The sequence below is a fragment of the Plectropomus leopardus genome, chromosome 6 (genome assembly GCF_026936395.1).
Source record: "Plectropomus leopardus strain MGB_pleo_1.0 chromosome 6, ASM2693639v1, whole genome shotgun sequence".
NCBI classification, from domain to species: Eukaryota; Metazoa; Chordata; class Actinopteri; order Perciformes; family Serranidae; genus Plectropomus; species Plectropomus leopardus.
This window is the reverse complement of record NC_142181.1, coordinates 23,253,996-23,281,895: the sequence shown is the minus strand read 5'-3', so window position 1 is coordinate 23,281,895 and position 27,900 is coordinate 23,253,996. Positions and strand designations below refer to the sequence as shown.

Sequence of the window (27,900 nt, the reverse complement as noted above, 5' to 3'; positions counted from 1 at the left end):
ACAAGTCACTAAGAGCAAAAAGGGCAAGGTAGACGCACTTTATTCCTAAAACAGAAATTGCACCATCATTAGCGGCACACAATTATATGTACACATATACACACACAATTACCTAAATCTGTTATATAAAATATATAATCTGACAATGTACCTTTTAATTCCTCTTCAGAGCTCATTGAGTTACTGTGCGAGAGACTCTGGAGCCAAAGCAGACAGAGAGGTAAGTCTCATCCACTCATTGGGTGGGACACAAATGCCCAGGCCAGCTTTTACTTCATTTTTACAGCATGGCAATAAAAAGGTCTGTACCCTTTGAAAAAATAATATTCTAAAAGCAATCTACAGCAAATTCACTTGAACAGGTTTTTCTGTGTTGTAATTGAGAAAATTACACTTTTTAAACCAATTCCTTTACAGTGAGATGTACACATCCTCTAGGATTTGTAATATATAAAAGATATTAAGCATTAAAAATTCCACATTTAAAAACTTACAATAAATAATATATGCAGGCATTTCATTAAGATAAAATTTCATAGATTGCAATCTACAGTCATTAAAAAGACATTTTATTCTTCTTTATGAAACATCCCTTGATCTTCCAAAAATGCTAAAATGGATTCTTGGCATCTGATTGATTGATTAATTGATTGATTGATTGGGAACTTGTAGTCAGTCAGTCAGTGTTGTGTAAGATATACTGGGTAGGAGGAGGAGCGATGCTTTCTCCACATTTGCCCTGATGGAGTGTGAGGTGAGCGAGTCATCCATTCAAACCTCAGCAGGATGTTCCCATTAAGAGTTCAGAGAATGTTCATGATGAAGTTGTACATCTGTGTGAGCACCACAAAGTGAACAGGCAGACACGAGCGTCGGTCCTGGGTGGCAGGGTCGCACGTCAACCAGGAGAGGGCGTTGTATTGCTCTAGAACAAATCTATCATGTAGAAGGCAGACATAAAACAATTTAAGAATAGCTGTGGGACATGTGTTAACATTGCTGACTGATCTAAGAAACTTACCTGAGCACATCAGAGGTGTGGTTGGAGTCTAGGGGGTGGGAGTGTTTACTGTGCAGAAGCTCGTCTGATTGGACAGAAGACACGTGCAGGTGCAGAGAGGCCTGGAAATTAAGACAAATATTTAAATTGATTCGTGCTTTTTTGCAGAGATGCACCAATCGCAATTTTTAAGGCAAATTATGTATGACGATTTCTTAAAGAAGCCTAACCTGCCGCTTTCAATTTTGGCCACCAGCTCATTTATTGATACTTCTCTACTTGTTATGGATACAGGTGTTATTTAAATGATTAATATATGGCTATGCCTTAATTAACTTTTTTTGAGATGCTATACTATGACTTTTGTCAACATGCTATTCAGTGACTTTTTTCACTTTTCAAACATGCAATGTATGTTATACACTTACTTTGTTTCCTACTTATTATACAGTTTTTTTTCACTTTTTTCAACATGCAATACCATGACTTGTTTTTTTACACAGACAATACCAGCCCTTTGTTCCCCCACTTATTTCATCATGCTAAACTGTGACTTTTCACATTTTTTGACATGTATTTTGACTTTTTCATGCCCTTTTTATGCCCTTTTTTCACTTTTGTTTACTTTCAATACAATTGTTTTTCCACTTTTTTTTGACATGCTATACTATGAGATTTTTTCACTTTTTCCGAAATACTATACACCCCCCCCAACACTGTACTATGCATGTTTTTCTTTTTCAAAACGCTATAAAAATTACATGCTATGACTTTTTTCCCACTTTTTTATACATACTATACAGTGCCTGTTTTCAATATAGTACATTTTGCTTTTATTCAACATGCTATACCATTACTGCTTTTTAATTTTTTTTCCATTTTACATGCCATACCATGCTTTTTTTTTTTACTTTTTTGTATTTTGTCTTTTTGTTGCTTTTTGACATGGTATACCATGACTTTTTTTCAACAAACTGTATTATGACATTGTTTTGACATGTTTTCTTAATGCTGACAAAATATACCATTACTTTGTTAGACATGCTATACTGCAATGTTTTCTACATCCTTTACTATAATTTTTTCGTCATACTATACTATAATTGTTTCCCACATACTCTACTTTTTACAGTTTTTTCCAAAAACTATACTGACTTTTTCTCAGTTGTTTTTGACATGCTTTAGTATGACTTTTTTTCAACATGCTACATCATGATTTTTATTTATTTTTTGTCATCACTATACTATACTATGGCTTTTGTTTCAGTTTTTTCAAGATGCTACACTATTATTTCATACTATGCCTTTATTTTTGTAATACTGCATTGACTTTTTCTTCATTTTTTTTCTTTTTTCGACATATTATGACTTTTTTGTATTATGACTTTTTTGTATTATGACTTCATATTGTATGATTTTTTTTTTACAACATACTATACAATGACATACTATACTATGTCTTTTATCACTTTTTTTAACATGCTTGATTATGATTTTTTTAAATAACATTACAATATGACTTTTAACATACCATAGTAGGGCATTTTATGACATGCTTTAATATGATTTTTTTTCAACATGCTATCCTGTAACTATTTTTCAAAACATACTCTGACATTTTTCTTTTTTAAAGTTTTTCTGACATGCTAAACCATGACTTTTGCAACAGCTTTTTAACAAAGTATACCATTACTTTTTCCAACATACTATACTTTGACTTTGTTTTAAGTTTTTTTGACATACAATATTCGATTTTTTTAACATCCTAAATGAGTGTTTTGTTTCCTTTTTTTTTAACTTCCTATACTCTTGACAGTTTTTTTGAAATTATACACTATGAATTTTTTTTCAGTACTTTCAACATACTATACTATGACTTTATATGACGTTTTCTGTGACATAGTGAGTAATTTCATAGTATACTATACTTTTATGGGATTTTTTTTGTACAACATACTAAACCTTGACCTGTTATGGCATTTTATACAATGACTTTTTTATGACCTTTTTTTTTTTTTTTTTTTTTACACTAAACTACGACATCCATAATGCTCATCACCGGCTGATCAATTAGTGCATCTCTACTTTTCAGAGACACAAACAGTATGTCAACTATTTAAAAATGCACTGAATAATCATTTTTTCAAGGAAAAATACCAACAACTCTCTATTCCTTCTTGTAAAGTGCAAATATCTTTGAGTTTTCTAAAAAGTCCTTTTTGGTTCGTAGTTGTCCCCCTACTAAAATGTGATTGACTCTTAAGTTTCGAGAGCTAGTGTACCTTGAGGAAGAGAGGGCACTGGTTCTGGGCTTGAGGGCAGGCCGACCAGAACCAGTCAGGCAGTGGTCCAGCCTTAGCTGTGGAGACAAAGTAGCCCAGTGCCATCGGCTGCTGCAGGATGTTCAGAGCCTCCTCATGGGACTCCATACGGTCTGCACTCTGACCCTGCAAGACAACATAGGTGAAATATGGCCAGAGCGATACTTGCTACAGTGTGGGTTTTGGATTTTGTCTTTCCAGCAACCCTGTCTATTTCATGTTATTTATATCATGTTTAAGGCACCCTGTATGAATGGACTGACTTGAATTCTGCTCAAACTAAAAGTAAAACTCTGTGAGTCACTGTAAAGCTATGATATAGTAAGCTCAGGGCAAGAATGGTATTCAGTTTTCCTCAACTTGGGAGCAGTTGCATCATCATTGAAGCATACCAATCAATTTATTCAACTAAGTAATTTCCAGTCTTTCATTTCAGACTCCAGGCTTTATTTAGAAGCAAAATGTGATTTGATTTTGTTACCTGCTTCACCTGGAGCTCACTGGATCACATAAAAACTCTGAAGAAGTTTTTTTCCCACTATCCGATGAAATGATAAAGATGAAATTTTGACCATAAATACTATTTGCAAAATTCCGGTTAAAAACAACTGAGCAAGAATTGATGACACAAGTGTGTTAAAAGGGTCCACTGTGTAAACACTGTATAGTATCTTGGCTCTTCATCATACTAGGCATGCAGGTAAATCATCTGTGAGAAGACACCTGATATTGACTTTTGTTAAATCGTGGAGTTAAAAAAGGGTAACAAACCTTGCTTCCATCCCCCCCTTGGTGGTAGTGAGAGCCTGGAGAGTGAACAGGTGAGGTTGTAGGCGAGTTGGGCAGGATGTTGATGAGGTCAGGATCCACCATGTCATTGTCAAACAAGTCAAAGATGCCCATTCCATCAGATCCATCTGCAGAGAAACATGCAGAAAACTCAAGGTCCGTCTGTTTCAACTTAAAGGAATACTTCACCCCAAATGACCATTTTTGTATCAGTCATTTACCTTGTGTTACCTTGGACCCATAAATAAAATTTTTTCTTACATGCCTCCGTGTTGAATAAAAAATCAAAAACAGACCACTCTTGATGAATTGAGGTCAAAGGGGTCCGGGTTTAATTACAACAAAATTATGTCAAGACATCTGTTCACAAACATTCACACAACACAATCTCAGTTCTCTTTCAAACCTGGCTCTGTATCTCACGGACAAAGGCTTTATTCGGGGAGGCCGTCACATCTATGCAGCAGGCTAGCAACCTAGGAAAGAAGCAGGGAGAGGCATTTGACCTTTGCCTTCCCTGCAAAGCAGCACCTTGCCCTCCACCGCCAGCTCGCCCAGGCTTTGAGGCAGGGGCAGCGAGAGGACGCAGCGGGAGCTTTAAAGGTCCCCATTTCTAGACACCCAAGCACCAGGCTCCTCACCAGCCAGAAGCCCAGGGCCAGAAACAGTGGGGCAAAAAGTCTTTCGTTACCGCCGCAGCCACAACTGGTTCTGCGTCCAACCGCTCATCCCGCCCGCCGGACGAGAAAAAGAGGCGGTTGACTTAGGAACTGTGGTTTTTGGAAACCAAAGCTCAGCAGTCAGCACTCAGTTCTCAGTGAGATTCTGCTCTGAGCCTCCCGGAGTCAAACTGGCAGTTTCCTCTCCCCCGCAATAGGAGGAAAGAGGAGGTTTAAAACCGGTGTCCCGATCAGCACTGTGTAACAGCCCGTTCTGCTCTCCCCATTTACAGGCTGGGGGAAGTACACATTCCCCGAGTGCTCCCCGGTTCATGCACCCCCCCGCCCCTCACCATATGGGGTCAGTTCAGAGGAAAGTGGGAATGCGTCATCCAAAGCTCATACCGAGCACTTTACACATTCATTAAAAAAATACGCTGTCGCGGCCAGGCACACAGCCGAGGGCACAGCGTGCATTTCAAAACAGAGAGAACAAATAAGTGCAGGGCAGACTGTTGCCACAAGTGTTGTGCCAGTGTTGAACTTCAGACCAACCAGTCCCCTAGCTGCCAAAGCAGACGAGTGGCGTGCATGCGCAGTTCACCCCTTGGTATTTACAATCATTGCCAGGGGTTACAGTGAGGGTTTCTCCAGAATGTGTCCTGGCTCTCTATCATTGGAGAGACCTGGGCATTTTCCACACCAGCACCCCTCTGAAAACGGTAGTTATGAGGAAAACAGTAACCTCGGATGCATCCCTGACAAGGTGGGGAGCTGTATTCGAGGGGAAATCTGTGAATGGGACTTGGCTCACCAATGGCCAAACACGCAATTTCCACGCATTTCCTCCACAGCCTCATTACTTCGATACTGATCATGGTAAGGGAGGAGCGGCTATCTTTGATTTTGATAGCCCTGTACTGGCCAAGCAGGCCGTGGATGGCGGCTCTCGTGTGGCACCTTCACTGTCAGCCGTGGACGCTGCCGTTATGCAAAGACTTTGTTTCACAGGCGCAGACAGATTTTTCACCCACACTCTGAACGGCTGGCTCTCTGGGCTTGGTATGTGAGATTAAATTTAAATCATTCGGGCCTCCCGTTAAGGGTAATTAACACCATTCAAAGTGTGAGGGCGCCATCCACACGTTCTGTATATGATAATAAATGGCGTGTGTTTGAGAAATGGTGTGAGGCCAGAAGCAGTTTCATTTTTTGCCAGATGTATTATGCTTCCTTCAGGGTTTACTGGATGAAGGTAAATCTTTTTCCACTATTAAGGTTTATTTGGCTGCTATTTCAGCCTGCCATGTAAGTTTTGGGTGCACGCTGGCTGGACAGCACTCTCTGATAAGAAGGTTTATAAAGGGAGCCTACAGGCTGTGCAAAACTTCCATCATAGGACTTGCCCACTGTCTTAGAGGCATGTTCAGGGTTACCCTTTGAGCCCCTAGACCTTACCACAGTTCCCTTTGTACTGAGATAGAGTACTGAGATTGACATGGATTATATTGCATGAGCTGTGTGAGTTTTTAAATAGATGTTTTGATAGTTTTACTGCACTGCCTATGACTTCAATTCTTTAAGAATGTACTCTATTTTTAGATTCTCTGTTTACCCTGGGGGGCATGTGAGAAAAAAAAGTTTTTTTTCACAAATTCAGTGTTACACGAGGTGAGTTACTGACATACAAATGGTCATTTGCGGGGTTAAGTATTCCTTCAAATAGTAACAGTCATGATTTAGCATCTCTCAACAATAGGCAAGACAACACTGAAGTGATGGATTTCTTTTGAGGCCTCGTAAGCTACAGAACATACCAGGATTTATGGGATTGAAGTTGATGTCAATGGGCTCCGAAGTGTTAGTGTTGACCTGCACCATGGCTGAGGTGGGAAACACCAGGATGTGTGTGCAGGATGTGTCCTGAGGAGTGCTCAGCTGCGACGTCTGCATATTGAGTGTGGTACTGCGACCAAAAACCGAACCTGTTGACACAGAATCTGCAGAGACATGACAGACCGTCAGATATGAATTTAACCCCTTTAGGTATCTGAGTTACTCAAGTTCTCTGTTACAAAGTTTAAATAACCATATTACTCTTTTCTTTTACCTGGCATGATGACAAAGGAACCCTGGGGCTCCATGGCGACCAGACAGGCGCTAAGGATGCTGGGAGTGTCAGCAGCAGAGATGCCACACAGCCGACATGTCTCTTTCAGACGTTTACTGAGAGACTGCAAGTTCCTCCTGCTCAGCAGGATACTCCAGTCTGGAGCAGGGACGAGAAAAGAGATAATTTGTGTGTGTTCATTTATGTAAATACACTACATGCTCAACTAAGACTGTGTGTGTGTGTGTGTGTGTGTGTACCTCTCAGTTCGCCATGGCCCATTCTTCCAAGCCGCCCAATGACCACCCTCCATGGCAGCGATGTCACCTGCACCAAGCCGAGACACCACTCCCACAGCTTCTGCAAACCCACTCGCCTGGCTGAGCCCTTTTTCCTGCGAGCCCTGTACGACACACAACACATGTACTTTAAATATAAACACAACCTCATCAATAACTTATTTAGTGATCCTGTGGGACTGATTCATATTTTTGAATGCATATACCTATTGGGGACATCAATACTAATAATGCAGGTCTCCAGCAGTTCTCCGTGTTGGTCGGTGCAGGAGGCCAGCAGCCAGCGCTGGTCATGGGACAAACAGTAGCCGACAAACAGGACGTTGTACTTCTGGGAGGCCTCGCCAAATGTTTCCCCGAGCTCTGTCTGCTTGTCTTTCACTGGCGCCAAAATAAAGGGCGGTGTATACAGACGCAGACACTCGGGCCTCTGCACAGAGGAAAAAACGTGTTAGTTTAAAAGAGAAACAACAGAGGACACAATGCCAAACTGTGTTGGCTGACTTTCTTTACCAGAAGCCAAACCAGTTTCAGACATGCAGCCACAGCGGCAGTTACCTCTGGGTTCTTGAGTGCCATGTCGATGGCAAGACCAGGGCCGAAGCCCGTCAGAGCCTTGAAGTTGGTGGAGTTGGGCAGAGGCCGACGACACTGAGTGAAAACAGAAAAGGCCAGCGACTTGAGGTGCTGGCCGTAGAGGTGACGCTCTCTGCTGCGTACTGGCTGCAGCAGATACTGGCAGGGAACAATCTGACGAGGAAAAAAAAAAAAAAACAGCGGTACTTTATACATACGTACATACACACTTTATACTTTGTAATTGCACCTGCGTTGTACTTATCTGCTCTGCAGTAACCAACTTTTGATTATGTGCTGTTTTCAGTCAAAATCCTTATATGTCAAGTTGTGCTGTCACAACTAGTCAATTAAATGTTGCTACCCTCGCTGGTTTGTACCATAGCACCACAAATTATTACATTTTCTTATTATTTAACGATGTACACATTTATATGACACATTAATACATATCCTGATAAGTGTTAGCATAGGCTGTTGCAATGCATGTTTCCTTAAGATTTAATTTCCTAAAGAATATTGTTTTCAGCAAATGCTTTTTGTTCATTTTTATTTTGAGTTGTTATCATAATTTGTAGGATGATGCGCAATGTACCTACACGGTACAAAGTGCTGCACATTTTAGCAGCATTTCAAATACAGTTTGGTTATTGTTATGTTATGTGATGAACAATTTCACATTGCTCCTATGATAAATTTAATATCTTTTTGGACACTGTTTAATGAAATACACTTAATTGTGCTTAACTTTGACCTTTTCTGAGTGTTTTCTTACTTCTAGACTTGTCTAAGTTTTAACTTATATTTTAACGTCAGGAAATTTGTTGTTGGAAACATTCATAGTAAACTATATTGATTACTATTTGCCAACTTTTTACTTTTAAGTATTCGTGGTTAATTTGTTTTTTAAAAGTAGATGGAAAATTCTGATTGTCATCAAATGTGCTATCCCTTACATATTTGTTAAGCTCAAAGCAACGTCCAGTTGTTCTTGCTAACTGCACAGTTATTAACTAGCTCTAGTACAAACATTTCTTTATTAAACTCAGAATAAAATGCTGGCATGGCAATGGTTTGTGAATTTCATGTTACAGCTGTGTTGTATTTGCTTGTCTGGGTTCAATGAGAAAATCAGCTTCAAGGGGACTAAACGAATAGCAAACAACTTAATGACACTTGACACTTAATTTGAAAACAGGCAGTGGCAAACTATAAATAGAAGGACATTAAACCAGCTCTTTTAAAATCCTTACACTGGCTACCTGTCACACAGAGAATTCAATTCAAAATCTTGGTGCTTGTGTATAAATCACTCTGTGGCTCAGCGACCAAATATATCCCTGAAATGCATGTGATATATGAACCCTCTAGGACCCTCTAGACATCTGGGGCTGGCCTACAGACTGTCCCAAGAGTTAGAACAAAACATGACGAAGCATTGTTTTGTTGTCATGCAGACCTGGAATAACCTCCCAGATGATGTTAGACAAACCCCCGACTCTGACCACCTTTAAGTCATATCTAATAGTATTCCTTTTTTACACTGCCTACTCACCTGGTAATGACTACAAATTCATTTTTAAACTTGATTACAAATAATCTTTTTATCTTTGTACCTTTTGTCTGCACTTTTGCTATTTCTAATGGTGATTTCTATTTTTCTTTTTTTTAATGTAAATCATTTAGTGATTAGTTTGACATTTTACATCTTTTCTTTTTACTCTTTTATTGTAAATCTGTATTCTATATTATGTTTTCTAATTTATTGCTCTTTAAAGCACTATGATTTGCCCTGTTGTATGAAATTTGCTATACAAATAAAACTGCCTTGCTTTGCCTATTACTGTTGCACCTAAGACTAATGCTGAAACCATTAGCACATTCACACCACTAGTGTTTCTTAATCCCCTCTGGCATGTTGATGTAATCTTGTGCTACTATATTACAGGTGTGGCAGTTACCACCTCCATTTATGTCTGCTAATGAGTCCCATACTCGTTCTCGCCTCCCTTTGTGCCTGCTGGTAACCTGCTCTATTGTGATTCAACTTTGCAAAGCAAATACGTTTTAGCAAAAAATGACACCATTCACAGCTCATCAGCAGATTCCTTTTAGAAAGACAACTAACATTGCGATGTTAATGCATCCATCTAGTAATACTGTGACAGACTTCCCAAACACACCCAATGCTGATGCACTGAGAAAGTAATGTTTGTCTGTACCTGTACTGAGACAGCGTTTCTGATGCGAGCTGGTAGAAACTGGAGCATCTCCATGTAGCAGCGCAGTAGGCCCAGTGTATAGACGCTGGAGTGAACCTCTCGGTCTGAGTCTTCGTAGCTGAAGGGGTCGACAATGTACACCACGATGGCAGGTGGGTAAGACACAGCGTGGGACTCTCCGTCTGTTGGCTTCCCAACTTTGTCTCTCTCCATTGTGCTGTTGATTAAAAAGCACATTATGATTTAGAATGAAACCTTAAAGAAACAAGGAGATATTTTATAAACATTTCTAGACAAAAAAAAGAGGAGGAGCTGTGGACTGTGTTGAAAAATAAAAACTAAAAATGTGTGTTTACAAACAATTTAATGATTTAATATGAAAAAAAGCGACAAGTTTCTATTTCACAAATTTCTTCCGGTGTCACCGTAGCTTTTTTTACACAGTACGTCCTATATATTGCATTTTGCATACTGAGCAGTCTTCACTCACAGTAGCCAAAGAGTTTCGAATAATCCATAAAGGGTGAAACTGTATCAAGTTTTTTTGTTTTTTTTTTAAAGGGTTGTTAACAGGTCAATTCAGTATGTGAACGACTATCAAAACATCAAGTGAAGCCAAATGAACACAATATAAAAGAGGTGCACCAGACAAATGAAAACATCAAAGGATAAGACAGAAATGCACAGTGTCATAAGTCCTCATGTTAGAAATATTTCTTTGTTCTGAAAGTGTCTTATTGTGATCATTAGCATCATTCCTTGCTATCTCAAAGCACTGCCATAAATCAGCTGACGGCAACATGACATGGTTTAGCTGCAATACGTATGTACACGCGCAAAACCACAACATTATTTCATTTAGGCGTCGACTACTGCATTAATCGCCAACTAACTGTATGAATGGTTGGAGTAATTTTCTGATTCCAGCTTCTTAAGTGTGGATATTTTTTGATTTCTTTACTATTTGACAGTGAACAAAGAATAAGCAAGAATGTTCAGAATTTATTTGTCAAATTTATTAAAACTTTCCTTAGCTTTGAGAAAGTGTGTTTCATTGTCATCATTTGCATCATTCTTGCTAACTAAATGTCTCGCAGCACTGCCACAACTCCACAGTCACGCTGACAGAAACATAAAATGTTCGGCTGTGATGCAAGTAAACAAACACCCGGTTGGAACGATTAAGCGATAAGTTGTCACATATATGTTAATCGCCAAATAATTTGACAATCAGCTTGAATACTCTTTCAGTAAAAGAAGTCAAAAGTCTCTGATTTTAGCTTCTTGAATGTGAATATTTTACTCCTCTATGACAGTAAGCTTTTTGGGTTGTGGACCAAATAAGACATTTGAGGACATCATCTTGGTTCTTTGGGAAACACTGATCAACCTTTTCTAGACCAAACAACATAAATTATTTAAGAAAAAAATCAAAAGGTTTATCGACAATGAAAATAACCATTCGTTGTAGCGCTAAGCACCTGCAACACTGGATGACAAACATTGTTCTCCGTCAGAAAGCTGCAGCCTAACGTATCTGTCATAGCTTAAAAGAATAAAAACTGATATAGCATTTTTTTAATGAGTAAGTTAAATCAGTATAAACATGACATTAGAGGTTGGTGATGTGCCAAATGGCTGATTTATATCTTGAATTCGTCCTATTGGTCATCCAGTTTCCCTTCTTTTGATTCATGAATACAGAGTACCTCCACCTGCAGGTATGGAGAATGCTTCCCTCAAGCAAGCACATGCTAGTTGGCCACTGAGTGTAATTGTTGTTTTGTTTTCAAGTGCAACTTTTTGGCCAAGACAAAGGTGACATGAGGCAACGCAACAGTTGGCCTTCGTTGCCACTAGTTCTTTGAGGATTTTAAGAGTTTTCTCTCTTTTCAAAAATCCTGACTTGTCATTAAAGTTGACCCTCAGCTGCGGAACTCCCTAACTTAGTGACTTCTTTTTTTCTTTTTTCTTTTATCTTTTTGTTTTTCTTTTTAACTGATTTTTACTGTTGTTACTACTCTACTGTTTTATCTTGTTTTCTATCTTGTATATGTTTTCTAATATAAGCTTCGCTACTGTCTTTATTATAAACTGAAAGGCGCTCTTTAAATAAAGTTAAAATCATTAAGTGGAAACCTACCTCTCTGGCGTCTCAGCGGGCCCCTGAGGCTGGTTGGCAGAGGGTCCATTTTCTGCCAGCCCCCCTGCACCCTGTGAGTTTGACTGGGGTCCATTCTGCGAAGTGCTACCCTGTAAGCCTGCTGTCCCAAATGGCGAGTAGGAGCTTGGCTTGGCTGAGACCATTCCCCCGATAGTCTGGGAGCCTGAGGAGGAAGAGGGAGGGGTGCTGTTGACCTGGGCAGGCTGGGCAGAGCTGGTGCTGGAGTTGGTAGTGTTGGTGCTCTGGGGTCCTGAGGAGGTGCTGGAAGAGCCGGAGGTTTGGGAGGAGGAGGAGGCCATAGCAGTGCTGCGCTGGGACAGAAGAGAGCTATCCAATGACTGCTCTGATAGGTATGGAGCTGAATGAGGGGACAAGGGAAGAAGAAAATAATCCGTTATAAATTTTACAACCATATGACCTTATCAACTTTGGGTTTTTTTTTTTAGATAAAAGATGTTACCTAGATCATAGCGGCACACTTGAGCAAAGAGTTTGAGCTTATTAAAGGCTTCATTGTTTCCATCTCTCGCAGCCATCTTAAGGAACCAGTCACTAAGGGGATGCTCTGTCATGCTCCTGCCTTCTGTGGTGCCAACCTTCAATATGCCCTCTGGGTAACTCTTACAGATGGGTCTGTGTTGCCCAAGCTGGCATGCCTGTTGACAAAAAAGGAGTCAATGTGAAAATTAAACAGTGTGAATCACTTCATGAGGACAAAAAACTGCTTTTGCGGGCATGTCAGTACAAGAAGGACGTGTTTGATCCAGCCAGGTGCGTACCTCGTACATAGCACTCAAATCTTTGAAGAAGGTCTTTGCTCCGCGGAACAGAGCTTCATTTTCTGGGCAGATAACAACATATCCAACATCTCTCTGGGAACCAAAAGGATCGAGAAGAAGCTTCTCCCAGTAGGGTAACCCAAAAGGAGACAGCACCACAAAGTCATACTCATAACCGACCAAAAAAGTGGGGATGGGCAGAGGCTCAGGGGACTCATCTGTACCTGTAGTGAAAGAGGACTAAAGGTTTGTCTTTGTTTTATGCAAAAACCAAGTGATTAACCACCACAACTGTCCAAAAATAAGACAGACTAGTACAAACACTTTTGATATACCATATGATCCCCTCCCAGCCATCTTGTGGAACTGTTGCCAAGTGAGCGGTCCCTGAACGCCCCAGGAGCGCACACTCCTTTTCTTCTGAATGGTGTCCTGCAGCACAGGCTGGAGGGACAACAACACCCGCAGGACATCCTGAGAGAAAAGCTTGCTCATGTCTGCTGCTACAAGAGGAAAAACAAAGAGAAAGAAATGTTTAAGTTTAAGAATTTAACAAAAGAGAAATAATACATTTGTAATAAGAAGAAAGGGTGGTTTACATACATTTACATTTTGGCCACTGATGAAGACATGTGCTTTTCACTAGTGTCTCATCAACTTTGCCTCCTGACATATTGTCCATGAACTGCCTGCCGTGCTCCAGTGCCATGTAGCAGTCATTATAACAGTCTCTCTCTTCCACCCTCAGAAATGAACTGGGGGTGGAGTTCAGCTTGGGATACTCCACGCCTGCCATCGGGGCAAAAGGGTTGGTGCACTGGTCCTGCAGCAACAGAATTAGCTCGTCTGGGGGTTTCTCCGTCAAGCTGCTGGCCTTGTGCGCTGTGGAAGCTCGCACCTCTTCGAAACACCGCTCCGTGTCACGACTCGCATCCGAGCCTCGTACCACCACGTCCAGCTCGTCCTCCAGAAACAGCCCGGCCGACTGGCCAAAGCGTCTATTGGTGACGGCGCTGAAACCACAAGTGCAGGGGTACTGGGCCTCGCCATTGTCCTTGAGGTACACGCCTACATCTGCTCCTCTGATGTTCATGTTGCAGACACACACGCAGCAACTGTCAAAGTTGCAGTCCTTGAAGAGGTTCATGACTGACTCGGAGAGAATGAGGGTGACGTAAAGACTGTGCGCTTCAGGGATGGAAGGTACGGTGGCCGGCTCAACGGAGCTAAGTGGTCGACAGGTGGAAGCAGTGGAGGCAGGGGAGTAAAGGTCAGAGTTGTCGTACTTGAGCGAGCCCTGGACGCTCGACGGGCCACGGGGAGTCCGTGGAGTGCGTGGTGTACGAGGCGTGGGCACAGAGAACCGTGGTGTGGCTGGGGAGGGCAAGATGCCAGTGCCGCTGTTGCTAGGAGGGGCACTGCTGGACATGAAGGGTGTGTGGGTCTGAGGGGTGTAGGTCTGGCTGTAGTCTGGCTCCACACTGGGGACATTACTGTTACAAAGAGATAAGCAGCAATTAAAATGGATTTCATAAAGTGGTTCCAAAAGATTTTCTATTCGGGAAAAGAAAAAAATAATTGACTTATTAATTGGATTTAAAGATTTTCGCTAGTATTTCGTTAGAGTCAGTATTAGTGCCAAATCACATCAGAAGTCATCTACGGTCACTTTTCATATAGGTTGAGATCATGTTTTTATTAAAGAAACTAAATATGCTTATGTTATTCATCTAATTTATGTTTCAGTCTCTACTGCATCACTGTCAATTCAATAAGTATAAAGGTTTATATGTGGTTTTATGCAGAAATTTGGTTATTACAGTGAGTTAAGTTTAGCTACATTTTGCAAGCTAAGTGTGGGTATAAAATAAAAGACGGTATTCGGCTCAGTGTTAGGTTACAAGATTTTTAACAACAGAAATTTGGACTTTCAATTAGAAGAGCTTGACTCACTTTGAAAGAAAAACAATTTAAAAACGGATAACTCAAATTACATTAAATATAATATATTAAATATTATAAATATATAAATAGCAGCAATAAATAGCAATTATACATTGAAATTTAGAACTATTAAATGACTTAACAGGCCAAATATTTATAAAGTTGAATTTATAATATTTTTGGACTTTTTAAGGACCTGCAGACACCCCGTCTATACCATCATAGGATGAGACCACAAGTTCCAAACCTAGCTGTTGCAAAAATGATAAACATGTTAATGAACATAATGAAATGCGTAAAAGACTGCATCTTAGAGTGGTGCTTGACACGAACTGTTTGTGGGCTCTTCCTCAAATGTTCCCCTTCTCCAGGTGTCTGTAACAGCCCTGACACACTGTGAACTCTAAATTCACTGACCTGTCTTTGGTGAGGAGATTGACATTCGTCACTGGAGGTATCAGTTCTATTTTGCCCATGGTCCAGCTCGGCGTGTACACACAATCTTCTGGCAGTTTGATAGGCAGAAGACACTGGCTGGGTAGTGTCTTCAGGGGTGCATACATGGAACAGCCAATTAACAGCTGACACGCCTCCGGTTTGTATACGAAGGAGAAGTCCTAAAAGCAAAAAAAGCACAAATAAAGAACACTTTTGTAGATAAACGCTCATCTTGCGGCACACTTGGCAGGTGTGGGACATGTCATACCTTTATTTCTGATGGCTTGGGGCTGCAGAATCCCTCCTCAACCTCCATCTTGAAATGGTTGTTGATCTGGCTGCCGTCCAACAGGGTGAGGCCCGACCCTGCTTCCAGGCTGTCCTTGCTGCCAGAGTTCATGGGAGAGTAACCCTGCTGCTCCAGGGAGGGCGGGGTGGGAAACATCTGGTGCAGGTCTGCTGAGCCTACAGAAATAAGACATTATCACTTCTCCTGAAAGAATATGTATATAAGTAACAATAATTAACCGACGCTAGGTCTCCATACTTATGCAAGACAGGGGATCCGTGGTTGCTTTAGTGTCTTTACAGCCAAACTTGTCCTCTGTACCAACTCCAGCTCTTTTGGATCCAGGCTGTGCAAAACAGGGAAACTATACATTTAGTACATCTTGAATTTCAGTGTTTCAACACGCTTTACAGGCCCACATCAGCAGCAGTTCTCCAATATTTCAGTAGCAAGAAGTACTTTTGGGTTAACAATTTCATTCACCACACTAATGCACTTACCGCTAGCTCATCTTCATCTGAATTGAAAATTTTATCCAGGTCACTGTAGGACACAGCCAAGTCGTTCTCATGGATAAGGCTGGTGGAGGCTGAAGGTTTACTGCCTGACGGACCCTGACCATCTGCACCGCAAAACAAATTGGGAAGGAATCCTTAAATAAGATGCCAAACATTAAATTTAATTAAATGTCAAACCTAAAGGCAAAGCAAACTAAAGGAAGGCGTTCTCACCATCTGCTGCTTCACTTCCGTCGTCCACCTGGGTCAAAGAAAGAAAACGATCATAGGAGTTATTGCAATGTTTCAGAAAGACTATATTACATAATTTTAGCTATTTTTACTTGTAAGCAGGGCTTTGACTATCAAGCGTATTCTGAAAATAATAACATAACACATTTGTTTGTTTGCTTTCAAGAAAAGTCCACCTTTTAGTGATTACCAAAATTTTCCAAAACAAACAAAAGTTTATGTGCTGCTTTATTGCAGGAATTAATGTGTAATGAACTTTTTTTGTCTGTGTAACTCTATTATATAAAAACCCGGAATTCAATGTTACCAAGAAATATGCTGGAATTCCGCTGCCACTCGGGATTGTTTGGTAATATTTTTCATATTTTTGAGTTAAACCAGATACCCCTGTTTCAGTACTGGCACCAAAATGATGGAACTTTTTTCAATTAAATTTGTTTTAATTTTCATTTAACAAAATGAGTCAAACTTCAAAAACATCTGCAAACAACCAGCCTTATAAGAACTGAAGCTGAAGAAAAATATTGTCTGAAATTGGCAAAATCATAATATCATTTAATACTTGATGTAGGTTGGCACAATCAATTGAAAAAATATCCAAATCGCAATATGGCCAATCGCAATATCCAAATTGCAGGAACTGCAATTTCCTTTTTTTTTTTGGTAAAGGTAAGACGTGTCACAATATCCCATACGGTGCTTCAGAGAGGCACTCGATTACAAATCATTTCCTGGAAGGAAGGGAGTATGCTTTTGGTACAGATCTCAGCAAAATGATAGTAATAAAATAAAATTACATCATCACATTTTTCTCCATCCATCCATCCATCCATCACATTTTTCTTTCAGTGAAAATGGAATGAAATGCAAAAATGACAATTTCCGTTCAAATCCGACTTAAATCACACTCACAATATCTGTAAAAATAATCCTCATACATTTTTATTTGCATGTCCCGCAGCCCTTATCTGCTGGAGTAACTGAATAAGACAAAAATCGTGACTGGCTTTAGATGCTGACTTTTGATACCTGGAAGTTACATATTAATAAGTTACTTATTACATAAGTTACAAAAACATATTTATATCAGTGCAAATAAAGTTTTATGGTTTGACAAACTTTTTTCATACAAGCACACATATGCTGAAGATCCTCAGTTTCCAGTCTATTACAGGGAATCAGAAGCAGATTTTAGCATGACTTCCTGTGATATACTGGGATCTTGACCCGGTTTATCAACCCTTTGCAGGAACCCACCTTGTTTTTCTTGTTGCAGTCTCTCTCAGATCCAGGCTTGTCCTTCTTCTCTGTGAAACTGAACTCCTCGTCTCCCTCTACGAAGGCGTAAGGGTCTGGCTCCTCACTGTGTTCTCCATCTCCTGTGGCGGAGGCGAGATGGCTGTTTCTCCGCTGAGCGTAAGTCTTGACCAGCTCCTGGGACACCTTCAGCGGATGTGCTGAGCCAGACATCAACCTGAGAGGAAAGACAGAGAATCTCAGACAGATGCAGACCTGCTGTTAGACCTGCAGCTACATTTGTTTTCATGCAGCTGAGGATGAGTCATTAAACACTTACTCGGTGACAGACACTACACTCTCTGTTCCTCCGCCTCCCGCGGCATCGTCTCGCATTTTATCCACAGGTAGCTGAGGCGTCAGGTAGTTGGAGGCCTTCTTCCTCGGCAGGTTGAAATACTTCCAGGGGTTGTGGGTGGAGTCTTCATTGGGGTTGATGGCTGAACCCACAAAGACGGTGGGTTCCAAGGCTTCACTGTAGGCCGTGGGAAAGGGCAGAGGCATAGGCATGTTCTCCAGCTGAGGCTCCTCAGACGAGCCCTTCTGTGGAAGCAAACAGGGCTCTACTGACGGCGGGTAAAACGGTTGGTGAATGGGCGTGGACGAGTTCTTTATTCCACCTGGAGTCATGTCGCCTTCTACGTGATCACAGGGATGTGGGCTGAGAGGAGGGGGAGGCGGGGATCCGACAAGGTCTGCAGGGGGGCCGTGTGTGTGTAGCGTAGGGGCTTTTGAGGGCACAGTGTCCACATGGTGTAGGCTGGGATAGGAGCCCTCGTCCTGTGATCTTAAACACAGCCTCTGGGTCTGCGGCTCCAGGGACTGCTCCTCGCTCACAGAGTTACGGTGGTGAAAAGGCGTCTGCGGCCTCTTCTGCTGCTTCTCCCCCTTTTCCAGCTTCTCGCCCAGCTTGTGCTTGGGGGCTGGCTGGGCAGGCTGGCCTGATGAAGGCGGGTGTCCTGAGGTGCTGCTGGATCGCTGTTTCTGATTCTTATGTCTGTGTGAAACAAACAAATAATGCTTGCATTCTTTAACTTTTAACAGAAATCTACAGTCACATTTGATTGTACTCCATTCATCATACCTTGAGCAATTGCAATGTGGCCTATGACTACACTCCACAAAATCCCAAAGTCCATTTTTATCCGACTCCTCCTCACAGGTCCCGTTGGTCAAAGTAGTAAACTTCCTCCTATTAAAAAGAGCAGATTGACATTTAATCAGTCAGCATGGAGGCCTTTCTTCCTGCAATGCTAATTTTGAGGAAGAGTTGACACTAAACGTACTTGTTCCCTGTCCGGTTTATGTTATACTCCTGCCACACAGACTCCACCATCTGGCTGGCCAGCCTGCGAGGGATTTTCCCCCCATGAAGAGTGTTGTTAGAGCTGTAGCCATCCGACGCAGAGGACAACTTGAGCCACCTCTGGGCAGGCTGATAATCTATGAAGGAAAGATAGACAAAATAAATACAAATACAATAATGGTATCAGCAGAATCTTGCGGTAATTAAGGCTGATAAATGCATTTAATTTTGATCAATATGCAGCTCAGAGTCTTACCAGTCTGAGCCTCCTCTGGTGATGTTGGAGGAGTCAGAGTGACGGAGGACATGGCAGGATCTCTGTGAGCAGCCTGGCCCTGCTGAGCACCACACAGGCTTCCTGAGCTGTTGGCTGAGCCCTGAGGGACCACAGCAGGGAGGTCCGACAGGGGGAGAAGCACCAGGCAGGAAGGGTAAACCATCCTCACTCCCGCTGCAACCAAACAATCAACAGTCTATTTCAAAGAACTATTCTTTTTTTCATTTTCTTCATTTCAGCATAATCAAGGAGAACCATATGATCATATGCATGATGTACCATTCATTTACAAAACAAAGAATTTCTTCATCATATAACATGTTATTGCTGTAGCAGAATCTTTAAGTATTTGATTACATCGTTATATCATTTAATTTGAACCTACCCCACCATTTTCATAACTGTAAGAAGATTCTAACAGGCATGGGCAGCTGGAGAAGTCAACAGTGATATGTTCCTACTTTATCCTAAACACAGTAGCTTTCAAACCACTTGCTGCATGCATGGGAATGACTTACAACTTTTGAGAAAAGTTTGCAGCAGCTCTGACAACAGGCAGTTACTGTCTGTGCGGCTATTTGCAATGTAAACCAATCTGCAATGCTTACATATGAATGTGACTGACAGGGAATCGACTATATATGGAATCAGCTGATTCCAGTCACTTGCCAATTGATCTGTGCATATCTAATACTCATCATTTGGCAACAAATCCCATAAAATCCTCAAAATAAAGTCATTTCCTCAAAGCTTTTGAACTTTCCCACTCTGTCTGTACCTGTCAGACCCAAGACAAATGCAACATATCAATACATTTATCGTTTAACATTCATCAACAAAAGTTTAGTACAACATCAACAACTTATTTAAACAATATAATGATGTCTTACCAACAAGGACCTCCACAGCTGCCAGGGAGTCATCCTCCCAGTCAGTATCCTCCATCTTGTCTTCTTGGACCTCCTTGGGATTGGGGCTGATGGGATAAAACTGCCTCCACTCTTCTATGAGCTTCTGAGTAGGGTGGTCTGACATCTTAAAAGCCTGACCAGTGAGGGTCCCATTCAAGCCGTACGGGCTCAGGATGACTGAAGGGCAGAGGAGAGTCACAATACTTGTGAAGGACAACTTAAAGCTAATTTTTGTGAGTAGTATCTAGGTGTAAAAATGCATTTTAACTTTTTGTGTTGATTGACAAATAAAGCATCTGTCTTGGGAAAATGTTACGGATGCACAATACTGGAATTTTTTGCCAATATCAGATATATAACAACCCATGTGGCTGATTACTGATATCGAAATATCCAATTTTTCCCACCTAATTTTAGTGATCACCAAGTCTCTTCTGTAGTGGAATTAACCTCATCTTTTATCATGTTGTCCCACCAGCAGATGGAGACATGAAATACAATGCTTTTCGATGCAAGCATTCATTCATTGTGCAAAATAAGTAAAATAACTTAATGTTTTGTAGATGTTCACTTTGTCTATAATTTAAAAAATGTCAGTTTGTGATAGAGGCAACAATTAGCCAGCTGTCCGATTGCGATATTTCATTTTAAAGCAATATTTGCGGATGATGATGATGTACCAATATTGTCGTGCATCCCCAGAAAATGTATAAAAAAAAAAAGAACATGCAAAACATTTTCAACATGGTGGGCAACTTGTGTATTCCTACCTTGCAAGGGGCTGGAGCCCTGCTGGGCGAGGCTAAGATGCTCCTCGCTCAGTCGCTGAAGAGGCTGATGTTGAGCGATCTCCACACTTGTGCACACGTTGCTGTCGCCATGCACAAAGAAGGTGAAAGCGCAAGACAGGTGCTCGCTGCAGGGGGAGACAAAGATGAAAAAGAAAGAGGTATTGTAACATTTAGAGAGATGTGTCCCCAAGCTTAATCACATCACTACGTTGAAAAAAAAACCCACTTGACTAAAGCTTCACTTTGCAGCCAGCTCCCAAAAGCTAGCGTAAACCTCTGCAGGCTATTGAGGTAATCAGTGTACTCTTCATCACTCATTGTGAGGAAATGACTCAAGGGGGTAATAGAGGACTGAAAAGGATAGAGAATATGTGGAGTACAATTCCTCACATATTTGACTGGGCAATATGATCCATATCCTGCTTTCTGGTGACAACTGTTGCTTATTGCTCCAATCAGATGGTGCATGTAACACACAATCTGCTTCAACGCAGTTTGAACCTTTATCAAACCTTCTTGCAACGCACAGGCTAAAATATGAGTCAAAAATAAACAGAGATTATTATAGTCCAGATATGTTAAAACAATATTCATATTTATTTTCTACCTACTTCTAGAAAGCCAGGCGGCTAAATGCACTAAAATAGTACTTGTTGACACGGTTGCTGTAAAACCACAGTGCACACTCAGCATTTTCCAAAGACTGCCCTGTTTACCAGCCAGAGAGGGCAGGCGACAGCAAGACTGCCAGACTCTGTTAGGTGCTGCCTCAACAACACTTTTAGACATCTTTATGTAGAAACAGAAGCAAGTGAGCAAAAAAAAAAAAAACACCTCCCGTTCTATACCAACAACTCTTTTATACAGCTGCTAAAACTCTCATTGACAAAGCTGCCGGGGGGGAACTGAGCCAAGAGGGCCATGCATCAAACACAAGTCGGCTTGGATCAACGCAGCCAAAAACACAGAGGCTCAAATTAGCTTGTCAGGGAACTCCAGGATACACCAGCCCTCTCACTCAAGAGCAAGGGGGACGCTAAATCTATGTCACCATCCTTATGTACGAGAGGTAAGGAGATACAGTTGTGCAGACTCTGAACCAGTTATTTATGTGCTGCTGCTAGTTCACCTCAAGCTTGTATTACTACAACAACAGACCAGTTTTACCTCACAGCTGGGAAAAGTGAAGACGATAAATATTCCCCTGGCAGTGTTATGCTGTTGCCTTAGAAAAACTGATACAGAAATTATGCAACATGCTGGATAAAACTAGATGGAAAATGTGTCACGCTGATGATGTAATTTGAAAACTTAATAATCCTATCATACTCAATCAAAATCATTGTTACATCAGATTCAATTCCAGGAAAAAATATTTCTGGGTGACTCAAAGAAATGCAAATCAAGTTGTAAACACTTAAATAATATAAGCTACAACAGACCTCAGACCTTTTTCCTTATAACAGGATGATGTCTCATTCCCTTGAACAGTTATCAGCTTAAAACAACATAGTTGAAACAATACAGCTGCAAGCACCATCTCTCCAGTGAATCCCAAATGGGAATTTTAACTATTAAAGGCTGTCAGAGGCCAGGAATTGTTATGGGAAGTTTAAAGCACAGCTCTCATAACTGTAAGACATCTGCCCAATGAGGCTTCCCACGCTGCAGTGCACAACACTCATCTGTCTTTAAATGTCTTAAACAAGCATAAAATGCTGCATGCATTTTTAAACACGGTTCCCCACAAATGTCACAAATTATAATAAATAAATCAACCTCTTTACAAAGACAACTGTAATAGCCAATCCACACATGCTGCAAACCTTATCACAATACTCCAATATCAAATATGGAGTAGTGATCAGCCCTTTAGCACAAGTACAATTCATGAGCTCATATTTATCTTGAGCCACTGTGGTGCTTCTTTTGTGTTTTAAACATACTGTACAGTACATGTAAGCTGGACCTTCATTATGTAGGTGGAAAGGATGTTCACCACTGCAATATATGTTGATAGCTGACGTCTTTTCTGACTATGAACTTGTATTTTACTTTCTTAAAATAATTTCAGCATGCTCATATTAAAACTTTTAGGCCAGTGGCTCCTAACTCTGCCAGTCAGGGGGTCCACATATCTCTCTTAGTTATTAGGTCTACACATTATAAATGACCACATTTCCATGACCCACAGTTGGGAACCACTGTTTTAGGCTATCAAGACAGCACAACGTCATCTGTTTTACTGGAAATACTTTACTGTGCAACATCTGCAGGAAATGTTGAGATTCATTCATTGCAGCTTATCAATAACAAAAGTAGAATCAGTTGAGATTAAAATCAAACAGTGAGTGAGAACATAATTTCTGTTAAAAAGCAAAATCCAGAGCAAGAGATAGAGTATGGCATGACCACGTTGTACCAATACAACGGGCAAAGGTACAGGCAGTTCCCACTGGTTCCAACACTAAGCAGCCCGACTATAACTTGTAACCTGACAAATAGTGAATTCTCAGCTGCAATTTGACAATTTATGGTATGTCATATAACTTTATTGTCTGATATTAGGAAGTGGGACATACCTTTTATTAATGGTCTTCTCCTCCTTCTGGTATGGCTTAACAAACCACTTGCCGATGCGAACAAAGCCGCGGTTCATGAGACACCGCTCCAACAGGTTGTGGATGGCTTTGAAGAGGAGCGTTCGACACTCGTAGGACAGGCCACTCTCCCACTCACCATCCTCCTCGCCTGAAACAAGGCAGTTATGTAAATGGTGGTGTGTAAATTGGTTAGACTTATATAAGGACCCTGAGTTTGGTTTGTAAACAGCTAACCACAGAAATACCTGAAGTGACCCATTTGAAAAAAAAAAACAAGCAATGTCAACATTAATCTTACGGGTTAGATGCAATAATATGATTCAATTCAGCACATTCAGTGTTACTGTGAATGACTTAGGTAAGAGAAAATCTGCCTTTTTGTTTATACAAACTGAAATAAAAAAGTTTTCTGCAGGTGAAACCCACTTGTATATTTGTATTAAAAATGCTGCTCTGGTCAACAATGTTTCAGAAGCCATACTTCAAAATGAATAAATGTGCATTTTCAACTACTAACTCAAGCTTCCGAATGTCCAAAATGAAAATGCTGGAAGGTGAAAATGCTGTTTTCTCTGCCTCTGTAATGACTGATCTGTATTGTCTTCAGTAACACATGACTGTCCTTGAGACAAGAGACAGAATACCTGGTCAGTGTGGCAGCCCCCGAGAGGGGTTGGGTATTTTCCGCAGATATAAAGATTTAACAAAGCTGGAACAAACCCTTCGTCCCACATCAAAACTGTGTCAAGTGATTCTGATGCATAGCACATTGCGCTTGTGCTACTACACAAGCCTGCGCCTCTGCGGCTTAGAGCCAATGGATTCCACAAGGCTTTTGAGACTTTAAAAGACCGGTTAGCCATAAATCAGTATGGTTATCTCAATGTATTATCATCAGACTTTGTATCATTATAAGTGCATTTGATGTCTTTGCCGCAGTTTAGAGTGGTTGGCATCATCGCCAAAGAAATAACATGTTTAAACATGAACTGAGTTTCCCAAAATCAACCAATTTTGCCTGCAGCTCTACAGCATATAAGTTAATAGCAACAACCGCTACACTCTTGAAATTTTGTTTTTAAGTTCGAGGTGCCACATCACAGAACTTACCAAAGTGCTTAGATCATATGTGACTACACATATTCTGCAGGGTAAATTTACAAATATTGTTAAGAATTAAATAAATTTTTAGTGTAAGCAATTTTGACGAACATGAAGATGTTGCGTGCACTTACTTGAGAGCTCATTATGGATAAGCTCGGCAAAACTGGGGTCATCCCCCCACCAGAAAAGCCAGAGCTCTCTGCGACCCGGGGTGTGGTGCCTTCTCCACACACTCAGCACATCTGCCGCCAGACATCGGCTGAAACTACACAAGATGGGGTCCTCCTCGGTCACAGGGAAAAGGATTGGCGAAGAGGTGGGTCCTTGCCACACAAAACGCCGCCATTTTATTCCAGTCAAATCAGCCTAAAAGTTTAAAAACAGTGTGAGAATGAACACAGTATAGTTGCACATTATTAAGCCAATCATCTGACTCAGTGAGAGAGCATGTACACATATACACATAGCAATGAGAAGCTTTCGACTGCAGTCATACATAAGATCACTTGTTTTGGAACTGGGAGATATATATATATATAAGATATCACAATATTTTTGATCAAATGCCTCAACATTGGGACAAAAATGTAGGTTTGACTATTGGAGCTTTTACAAAATATTTAAGCAATGACATTTTTAATATGTATTCATCAGCAATGTGAACATAATGACTAAGAGGGTAAAGGAAAAATATCATAACAGCTTGAAGACTGGAGATTTCAGAAAATGACATTACATATTACATAGTCTAAAATCTAATAAGATATCTAGTCTCATATCACAATATTAATATGCTATTAATAAACTGCCCAACCCTACTTTGAATGAATAAAAGGTGAAAACTGAGACTTGCTGACAACTTGTAAAGTTTCGCAATACTTTAGCCATGTGACACCACAATCATGCCTGAAAACATAACTGTCATACACAAATGTACGCAGCGGTTATTAACAACTAGTGACACCCCTTCTGGAAGTCAGCCTAAAATCAGATTAGTTAGGTTTATGTGACTTATCTTTCAATATTTGTATCGTGTGGGCCTAATAATGCTGTGTCACTTTAATGAAAGTAAGATGCGCTGTTTTGGCAGATTTTCGATAATTTACCTGTTGGCTTGACCTGTTACCATCATGTAACTAACGTTAATGCTAGCGGAGTATTTCAGTAACCTCTGCAATGTAAACACACGAGCAACTCCTCACTTTCGTTACTCTGCAGTATGTGCTGTCCATATTATTAAAGTTAGCTAGATCACGATTTGCAAGTTGCAGGCCCCGATGCCTTCACGCCAGTCTGCAACTGACGTTACAAAGCTTGTTGCCTGATTAGCCAAAATGGCTTTCTGGCCTCTCAGCACCAGAGCTAACGCTACGCTAGCGCAGAGAGCAAAGTGTCTTACCAGGCAGAAGAGGTTGGAGTGGCAGTCCTCCAAGCTGGCCCCGTTTGGCACAAAGCACGAACTCATACTTTCACTGCGTGGTTGTAACCTTTAAGTCCATTGTCTCAATCACTATCGGCAATAGCTGATCTAGTTAGCTCGCTGGCGAAGCAGTTGTAATTTTGCTGTTAAAGCGCTGACCAACTTGCTAGCTACAGCTAACGTTACCGCTAGTCAACTTCTAACCGGCGCTAGCCACCACTAGCCCGGCAGCTAAGCTAACGTTAGACAGGCAGCCAGATAGCGTCAACTGTACGCTTCTAGCTTAATCAATCCTATTTGAAATGTATTGTCTGATCTGGTTAGCCACAAGCTTGCTGCTACATTTCCCTAGCATCAAATAGTAAACGTTAACATGACCCGGACAGACTAACGTTAAAATCTAACAGCAAGAAAAGTTAGATGCGCATTAAAAAATACGAGCTCGAAAACTCAAAAAAAAAAAAAAAAAAAAAAACTTCACCCCAAAAGCTTAGTCCCTGCTGTGCTAATGCTAACGCCAGCTAGCTGATCTGAAACAATTTCAAAGCAAAGGAACTCTCCCCTCCCCCTGATCTCTCCTAGCCTGCTAGCACAAAAGCTAACATACCAGAGCTCTCCAACGCTAGCTTGCTAGCTAAATAAAACAATTAGCTACACCGCCCTCCTTTTCGCTAAAACCATCACAGTGCACCGTCATAGTAAAAACTACCCTTAAAACGGACGAAATGCCGAATTAGCGAGGCTACTCATCGGCTACTTTCCCCTGGCTGATCCATAGGTCCTGCAGATTTCCATTATTTCAGTTCATGGATTGAATTCTTTAATGGCGGCCAGGAGGACAACTCTGCCTCTCAACTCCTATTGGCCAATTTGTGGTAATGGGGGCGTCATCCGTCTTCAAGTAGCTCCATGACTTCACAGTTTACAAGATGAGAGCTCCAGTGCATCTGTCATACAGTCAGTGGTCACTCCTCAATGATGTCTGTTTCCAAACATGTTTCACTGTGCAACATCTGCTGCATGGGACTGCTAGAAGAAACTGAGATTTCCGTTTTATGTTATTATTTCTTAGGAAGAATTTGTCTCTTTGCACATAATATGAATTATTATAAATATCAATAAGATGAAAATTATAGCTTATTGCTTGACTAGGCCTTTTGAATTAGAAATGCAGGTGTTTACAGGGGTTAATATAATTATTTATTTTGTATTGTTTTATTTCCTTTTTCTATCTTTCCTCTTTTTCTGTAAAAAAAAAACAAGTAGATGTGGTTATATATAGTTGTATATTGTCTCTATAGCTTATAGTTTATATATAATGTTAACATATACAACAATGTAAATATGTTTACATATAGGCCTAGTTATACATGGTCTGTATAGTTTATATATAGTTATATAAAAAAATTCAATTTATTTAAAAATGGAAGCACATCAATTATTCCCACTCCTTTTCGGATATGTCTGTATGTTTATATATGTTTACATGTTCATTCTTTTCTTTCCTTTCCTTTCTTTTACACGTTTGAAATAAATTTCAGTTTAATTCAATCAATGGGGGGTATCGTCGTTTGTTACAGTCGCTCTGATACCAAAATTAAAGAATTATAGAAGTAAAATAAAGTACCAGCATAAAGTATGTACATGAAATATAAACTATAACTATGGTAATAATAAAAAAAAGTAGCACTGGTGTGTAAATATTTAAAATTATGAGTACGTATAATGTGCTGAGGATGTGAAGTGTGTAAAAATCTAAAATATCAGGTAAATACAGTAATAATAAGAAACAATTGACACTAGTATGTGAATTCTTAAAAAATGTAAACATGTATAACGTGCTGAGTATGTAA

The 27,900-nt window shown here is 40.6% G+C and overlaps 1 protein-coding gene across 1 annotated transcript; it reads right to left on the bottom strand.

The window, feature by feature from the left end:
- Nucleotides 1–24: 24 nt before the first annotated feature.
- LOC121942982 (mediator of RNA polymerase II transcription subunit 13-like) lies at nucleotides 25–26,887 on the bottom strand. Its single transcript, XM_042486319.2, has 30 exons — nucleotides 26,027–26,887; nucleotides 24,759–24,993; nucleotides 23,503–23,671; nucleotides 20,900–21,045; nucleotides 20,109–20,306; nucleotides 19,198–19,392; nucleotides 18,922–19,078; nucleotides 18,720–18,827; nucleotides 17,916–18,632; nucleotides 17,597–17,813; nucleotides 16,322–16,349; nucleotides 16,091–16,212; nucleotides 15,849–15,936; nucleotides 15,570–15,766; nucleotides 15,281–15,480; nucleotides 13,523–14,412; nucleotides 13,255–13,422; nucleotides 12,920–13,143; nucleotides 12,601–12,796; nucleotides 12,120–12,498; nucleotides 9,977–10,193; nucleotides 7,737–7,928; nucleotides 7,385–7,608; nucleotides 7,140–7,282; nucleotides 6,880–7,038; nucleotides 6,587–6,769; nucleotides 4,093–4,238; nucleotides 3,283–3,447; nucleotides 1,022–1,122; nucleotides 25–936 (listed from the first exon to the last, which is right to left on the bottom strand). The coding sequence occupies exons 1-30, from the start codon at nucleotides 26,090–26,092 to the stop codon at nucleotides 804–806; spliced, it is 6,363 nt and encodes a 2,120-aa protein (XP_042342253.2). The 5' UTR covers nucleotides 26,093–26,887; the 3' UTR covers nucleotides 25–803.
- Between the last annotated feature and the right edge of the window lie 1,013 nt (nucleotides 26,888–27,900).

Coding starts and splice junctions, on each gene's coding strand:
- LOC121942982 (XM_042486319.2), bottom strand. CDS start 26,092: ATGAGTTCGTGCTTTGTGCCAAACGGGGCCAGCTTGGAGGACTGCCAC. Junction 13,423..13,522: donor TCAGTGGCCAAAATGTAAAT/GTATGTAAACCA, acceptor TTCCTCTTGTAG/CAGCAGACATGAGCAAGCTT. Junction 1,123..3,282: donor AGTGCCCTCTCTTCCTCAAG/GTACACTAGCTC, acceptor CTTAATTTCCAG/GCCTCTCTGCACCTGCACGT.